At 58.4% G+C, this 6,530-nt stretch overlaps 1 protein-coding gene across 7 annotated transcripts; it reads left to right on the top strand.

Annotated features, from left to right (window-relative positions):
• The first annotated feature begins 266 nt into the window (after nucleotides 1-266).
• IL32 (interleukin 32) lies at nucleotides 267-6,114 on the top strand. Of its 7 annotated transcripts, none has more exons than XM_005599041.4 (7): nucleotides 267-436; nucleotides 547-589; nucleotides 2,009-2,047; nucleotides 2,200-2,259; nucleotides 2,620-2,646; nucleotides 2,821-2,880; nucleotides 3,375-3,962. In XM_005599041.4, the coding sequence occupies exons 2-7, from the start codon at nucleotides 575-577 to the stop codon at nucleotides 3,711-3,713; spliced, it is 540 nt and encodes a 179-aa protein (XP_005599098.1). In that variant the 5' UTR covers nucleotides 267-436; nucleotides 547-574; the 3' UTR covers nucleotides 3,714-3,962. The 7 variants fall into 7 exon arrangements, with proteins under 7 accessions (XP_005599098.1, XP_070088480.1, XP_014585709.2 ...); XM_070232379.1 differs by lacking the exon at nucleotides 3,375-3,962 and adding an exon at nucleotides 5,436-6,114 and having other exon boundaries at nucleotides 343-436; XM_014730222.3 differs by having other exon boundaries at nucleotides 356-436; nucleotides 2,200-2,349.
• The last annotated feature ends 416 nt before the right edge of the window (nucleotides 6,115-6,530 follow it).

Here is a 6,530-nt window from a genome sequence, read left to right as displayed (position 1 = left end):
GGACCCCCACCCAGCTGACTTCATTCTCAGAAGCTCCAGGAGATTCCCAACCTGCTTTCCCAAGCCTGGACGCTCCCCTCTGCCCCTTCCCTGTCTCTGGCTGATGGAGTGGGGGCAAGAGGCCCATTACTGGGCTCAGAGATTTGCACCCCAGCTCAGAGTGTGGAGGGGCCACTACCAGGGAGCTCCAGTGGAAAGGACATACCCTCCCCACCCAGGTCCCTCAGAGCTTGGTCTCCTTGTCTCTTCTTCCTTCTGTCTCTGTCACACACACACAGACACACACAGACACACACACACAGAGCCAGCCCTGCATCCTACCCCCTGGCAGGCTCTGCCCTCCTCCACCCTTCCTTCCTCTGCTCTTAAATTAGCTGCACCTCCCTCTGCACCACAAACCTCAGCTGTGGCTCTGTGCTGAGAGGCCCTTGGGGCAGTGAGTGACTCAGAGAAGGCCGAGGGAGGGAGCTGGACAAAGGGACTTTCCTGGGCGTGAGAGAGGCTGCTTCTCTGAAACACTTTTCCTCACAACTGTCCTCCCCGCAGGGCACAGCCCCTGGAATCCTGAGCTGCCATGGGCTACCCCAAGGTGAGTGAGAGCAGGTGACGTGGGGACAGTGGGCCCTGGACTCCCATCTCTGCTGTGTGTCCCCGTCTCTCACCAGTGCTGGCTCCCACCCACATTGATCCCTCCCCATGCACCTGGCTCTGTCCTGTTCTCCCTGGGCCATGGGGGCAGCTGCTGGGGAAGCAGGGGTCATGGGCAGCGATCTGAGCCCTCTTCAGGGTTCCAGTTTCCCAATGGCCCTGAAATTGGTTCATGGAATGCTCTGCTGTCACCAACCTGAGATTCTGAATAATTATTGACAAAGGGACCCACAGTTTCATTCTGCTCAGAGTCCTTCACTTTATGTAGCAGGTCCTGGCTGTGGGGCCAGAATCCCTGCCTGGGAGGTAAATTCTAGAGGGCAGCTCTGTGTGTGTGCTTGTGTGAGTGTGAGAAGAGGCGTGTGTGGGTGTGAGTGTAGGGGCACCGAGGAGCAATGAGTGTTATGGCACAAGGGTGTTAGTTTCGTGAGTAGACCTGACATGTGTGTGGGGAAAGCTGGTGAAGGGAGGGTCAGAAGAGTCTCCAGTCCCAGGAGACCCTTCATGCCCTGGAAACCTGGGGGCTGGGGGTGGGTGGTGCTTTCCTGGAAACTTTTCCAATTCCTCTCTGGTTCCTGGACCAGCAGCCCAGGACCTGCATCGGCCTCAGTGTCTATTCCTCCCTTTTGGGGTGCCCTCCCACCTCCCCCACCCTCCCTCACTGCCCACCCCAATCCTGGGGGTGACCAGATGCTCCTGTGCACTCTGGGCCTTGTGACAGTAGGGTCATCAGGGCCCAGGGGCCAGGCCCAGTTTAGGAGGGTGACTTGGGGAGCAGGTGGTTCCCACTGGCTGGCATGACACTTCCTTTGCCCTATTTCCTGTGAAATGGGGCTGACAGGATGGCACCATTGCTGACTAAACTGTGCAGGCAAGTGCCCCACAAAGACATTTGCCCAGGGCCGTGCACACACTGTTAGTGGCACTGATCACCCTGTGGTCCGCAAACCAGTGTGTTTAAAGCCAGATTGGGGCCACAGCGTGGAGACTGGTGAGAACGTCTGTGGGGTACGTCCCGCCTCTGTGGTGGAGGCACGTGTCAGGTGGGAATGGGCCTGGGCTGCTGGGGCCGTGCGGGGTCAGCGGTCAGGAGAGCAGCTGCCTGCAGGCACCACTGGGTCTCTGTGGCCGCCTCACAAAGGAATGGTCACTGCCAGTTCCTCTCTCGGCCACTCTCACACAGGACCACAGAGGGCTGTGTATGCGGGAACTGGGTTGACCCTGCCTGCTCCACAGCAATGTTGTTACTTGTGAGTGTATGTGCACGATGAGTGTGTGTGTGTGTGTGCATGTGAGTATGGATTATAGGCGTGGAGCTGGCTAGGTCACATGGATCTGAGTGTGACTGTTATCTCTACAGACGTCCAGAGAAGACAATGAACGTTGGAAGATCCGATTTGTAAGAGGCTCTTCCCCATGTATGGTGTGGGGTGGGAGGGGCGAGTGGGGACCTGGGGTCTGCTGTGTGAGGCTGAGAATGTTCTGGCCCACCTGCGACCCAGGAGGGAGAAGGGTCAGGACTCTTTGTCCAGACTCTGTCTCTCTTCACAGCACAGCACTTTAGACCGGTGGCTTGATGATATCGAAGTTCAATCCCAAGGAGAGGAACAGGTGTGTCAGTGTGCTCCCACGCCCTGCTCCCGTAACCTGGGGGGTGGGGTGGTCACGATGACGATGAGGAGGAAGAACGTGCCACCTCAGGTTTGCTCATTCCCTACACTGGACAAAATGCACACCTGTGTGGCAGGTGAATGCACAGGTGGGGGGGATGCAGAGGCCCAGGAGGCTGCAGGAGGTGTCCAAGTCTCTGGGCATAATGATGACAGAGCAGCGATGCCAACACATGGTCCTCAGGTACCTGGGCTGGACCCAGTTATGGGGTGGGCGGGTGCTGGTGACAAGCTGGGGCTTGGGGAGAAGATGAGGCGGAAGGCGGCTGGGAGATTGAAACCTCGTGGTTTTTTCTAATAGGTCGATTTAGGCCTAGAAGACCTGGAGGTGAGTTTGGGCCTTGTCCCTCCCCCAAACCTTAGACCCCAGGAGCTGGGCTCGTCCAGGTTATGCGGTCGGGGCTCTCAGCTCCCTTGTGACTCACCTGGACCCCTGGGGACCACAGTGGGGACTGCAGACTTCAGGAGCAGGTCTGCAGCCTCTGTACCCTCCTGTCCCCAGGAAAAATTCAGTGAAAACATTCTTGACGCCGTGGAGGAGCACCATCAGAAGAACAACTCAGTGAGTTTGAGGCACCTGTCTCAGCCCTCCTTTCTTCCCCTTCCTCCTGCTCTCTCTAGATGTTGGTGCTGCCATCTGTGTACACAGCCTCCCCCCCCCCGCCCCGAGCAGAAGGTGAGGGATGGCAGTCCGAGAGCTCAGGGGGTGGCAGGCTCTCTGGCACCAGCCTCCAGGCCTCCCAACCCAGCAAACAGTGGCCAGAGGCCTGCCCTCAGTTCCCTGTGAGATGAGCCGCGTGGGCCTGGTGCTGGGCTCCGAGGCCAGTCAGCCAACAAGCAGGCGCCACCATCCTGGTTTATGCCACGGAGGGGACGTGAGGGGCTAAGCCTCTGGGAAAGTCCTTGTGTCTGTGGAGCTGTTGGCAGGAAAGTAGGCAGTTTCCATCTGTAGGCTTCTGTATCGCAAACTCAGAAAGGCTGTGAGGCCTCAGCCAGGGTCAGGCCATGGGGCTGCAGCCCCCCAAGGCGGGACCCTGAAGAGACCCTATCCCCCAGGAATCTGCGCCTTTACTTCCTGACGTGAAGCCCAGGTTACGTCGCAGAGCTCAGAAGTCCTCTGTCCTCAACCCTGAACCTGAGGGTCCAGGGATCCTGCAAGTTGAGGCTCTAGAGGCACCCGAGCCTGAAGAAAGCTTTTGGGTCAGAGCATGGAGGTCGTTCATGGGGATGCTACAGCGACTGAAGCAGAGGTGGCAGGCTGTACTGGCCTGGGTGCGAGAGAAGGTGGCTGCTGGCTGGCAGGCCCTATGCAGTGTGGCCCAGTCCATTAATAGTGTGCTTGAGAGTTTCTGCTCCTATATGGCTGGGTTGTTTAGGTACCACATCCAGGTCTAGGGGGCCCCATGGGGTCCAGGAGGGGTAGCCACACCTTGCAGCCCTTTGACGTCCCCCTTTTCACAGAGAACCTTCAGAAGTGACCTTTGCCACCTGCCTACCCTTGACCTGTCCTTGACCACCTCCCTCACCTCCTTGCTGTGCACAGCCTGGCCACCCTGCCCACCATGCACTTCCTGCTCAGGTTTCCTTCTGCAGGTCTGACTTGTGGCTCCAGCGCATATGTCTTAATAAAGTTGTTGAACCAAATTGAGTGCCTGTCAGGATGGGAGGCAGGGGGCCCAGTGGTTACGGGGAGAGACCAGGTCTCAGAAGGACCTGGACTGGGGTCCCGGCTCTGGGGAGCAAGGACAGGCCATCTGACCTCTCTAATCTGTAATGGGGACCCTGCTCACAACTGGCCACAGGCGTGTGGTGGAGACGGGAAGATGTCAGGCTGGTGCCGTGCTCATCACAGGGCCTGATGCCCAGGAGCACTCACTCACTGCCCACTCCTGGGGCAGCAGGGGGCTCGGCCTGGGGGGCTTTGGCCTCCTCTGTTCCTCTCCCGACCTCCCTCTTCGGGTCTTCATCACTCCAGCTGGGCTGGGGTCTCTGAAACTCCTTGGTCTTTGTCCCAAGGTCAGAGGCCCAGGAGCTGGGACAGAGGGGGAGGGAGAGGGCACCCCTACCTGGCCCCAGAAGAAGGGCTGAGTAGGGCGGGGCAGGAGTCTGAACTCTGGCCTGTGGCCTTACCTGGGTCTGCCAATGCAGAGACTGGGGGGAGCCAGGAGCAAGGGCTGGGGGCCAGCAGTACTCAGCATTTGTGAGGCCAGATGCCCCTCCCCCAGCTCTCCCTCCTCCCTGACCTCCTGCCTCAGGCAGATGCCCACAGAGCAGCTGTGCACTCAGGGTGGTTGGCAGGACCAGTAGCTGCTGAGATGAGGTGAGGGCTGGTGCTGGGCCTGAACTGTGGAGGGTCCCAGGGCCTTGACGTGAGGGCAGAGCAGGGAGGGAGGAAGACATGGGCCTGGTGAGGAGGAGACATCCCAGCAGAGGGAAGCCTCCCTGATCTGGCCCAGGGCTAAGCCCACTGTCTGGGGAGGGGAGGGTGCAGGGTGGGAGGGCTGTGGGGAGGAGGCCTCAAGGACCTGGGGCAGCTCTGAGGGTCAGTGTCCCCCTCCTTTGTCTGCCAGCTGCCTCAGAGCCTTTTGCATCACAGTAGGAACTTCTGATTCTTAGAAAGACCGCCCCCTGGGGCCTCCCTGTGAGTCCAGCAGGAGGAGGCCATGGCTGCACCATGACCCTGACCTGAGCTTCTTGGTGGCCCTGAGGATCCTGAGGGAGCCTGACGCTCTCAGCCCTGCCACAGCAGGGAGGGGAGGAGGGGCAAGGGTCTCCCTTCCTCTTGGCCTGGCCCCTCCACCTGAGGTAGAAGGCGGCCCAGTCTGGGGTCCTTTTGCGGAGCCCATTGTGGCCCGCACCCTACCCTCCTTCCCGTCCAGGGGACCCCTCTGACAGCCTGTACACGGGAAGGCCCATCTCTGGCCTGAGTTCTCTGGCTCCATGTGCCACCCACTGCCGGGTCCTGACCCAGCCTTCACTCCTCCTTGGGCATTTCTTGGCCTCACCTCCCAGTCACCATTCAAGTCCTTTCAGACCCTTTCCCTCATTTCACAGGGGACCCTGTGTCAACCTTCCACTTACCTCCCCTCATGTCCTCCCACCTGACTCTTCTCACAGAGACACCCTCCTCCTTCGCTGAAGCCATCAGGGGCTTTGTGGCCCCATCACCCCCTGAGGTCCCCGTCGTTGTCAGCCGGGCCAACCCTCCCAGCTCATCTCCCAGCTCTCGCCTGGTTCGAGCTACTTCCATCCAGCAGCCAAGGCCTTGAGGATTTCCTTGTCAAAGATGAAGAACTCCCTGCCTGAAATCCTCCCCATTCCCACTGTGAATAAACCCCGCCCCTGGGCTCTAAGGCCCCCTCTGCATCTGATACCGACCCTGATATCAGTTGCCCCACATTAAACCCAGCATATATGGGGTTAAAACCAAAACACTCATTCCCTGCTTACTCTCTGGCTTCCTGGCTCCAGAATCCACTATCCTCCGTGGAGACCTACATGGCCAAGGACAAGCACCTGGATTATCTCCTCCCCGCAAAGAGATATAGGCTAGTGGGGAAGCTGCTGATCAGCAAGGTCGTGGGCTCCCTCCTCTCTGCAAGTAGTCTCAAGGCCACAGATGGGCTGGTGGGAAAGCTCCGACCAGCAAGGCCATATGCACCCCCTCCCCTACCTAAAACCCCAATTAAAAATCGTTCCTTTTAGCTTTTCAAGGAGTTTGGGATTTCAGCGTTAGCTGCCCTCTCTCCTTGCTCAGCACTGTGCAAAAATAAAATTCCTACTTTCTTCCACCATACCCGGTGTCAGAGATTGGCTTGCTGCGCAACGGGTGAGTGAACTCACTTCAGGTTTGGTCTCACATCCTCAGGTCCCTGGGGATCTCCCCTCCTGGATAACATCTCCAGCTGCCTGCTGAGCTCTTCTCATCTCAGGACCTTGGCACATGCTGTTCCATGTGCCTGGCTTACTTTGCCCCCTATTCTGCAAGGCTGCCTTCTCCTATTTAAGGCCTTGTTCTCCTCAATCACCCACACATTCCCAGGCAAATAGTATGTGCTCAACGATAAGGCCTCTACGTGCTCTGAGTTCTCCCAAGTCCTCACTCGCAATCTCTTACTTGACCAATCCTTCCTCCTTAACATTTTCCTCATGGGCTCTTCCAGGAGTCTACTTTGTTCTGTGACATCCAGTGACTCTCTGGACCCCAATCTT

The sequence above is a fragment of the Equus caballus genome, chromosome 13 (genome assembly GCF_041296265.1).
Source record: "Equus caballus isolate H_3958 breed thoroughbred chromosome 13, TB-T2T, whole genome shotgun sequence".
Taxonomy (NCBI): Eukaryota; Metazoa; Chordata; class Mammalia; order Perissodactyla; family Equidae; genus Equus; species Equus caballus.
The sequence above is the reverse complement of the archived record's forward strand: the minus strand, read 5'-3'. Positions and strand labels throughout refer to the sequence as shown.

What these genes read in the sequence shown, in the direction of transcription:
- IL32 (XM_014730222.3), top strand. An exon ending in AACGTTGGAAGATCCGATTT is followed by an intron (nt 2,048 to 2,199) that starts GTAAGAGGCTCT and finishes CTCTCTTCACAG; the next exon opens with CACAGCACTTTAGACCGGTG. An exon ending in ACCATCAGAAGAACAACTCA is followed by an intron (nt 2,881 to 3,374) that starts GTGAGTTTGAGG and finishes CCTATCCCCCAG; the next exon opens with GAATCTGCGCCTTTACTTCC.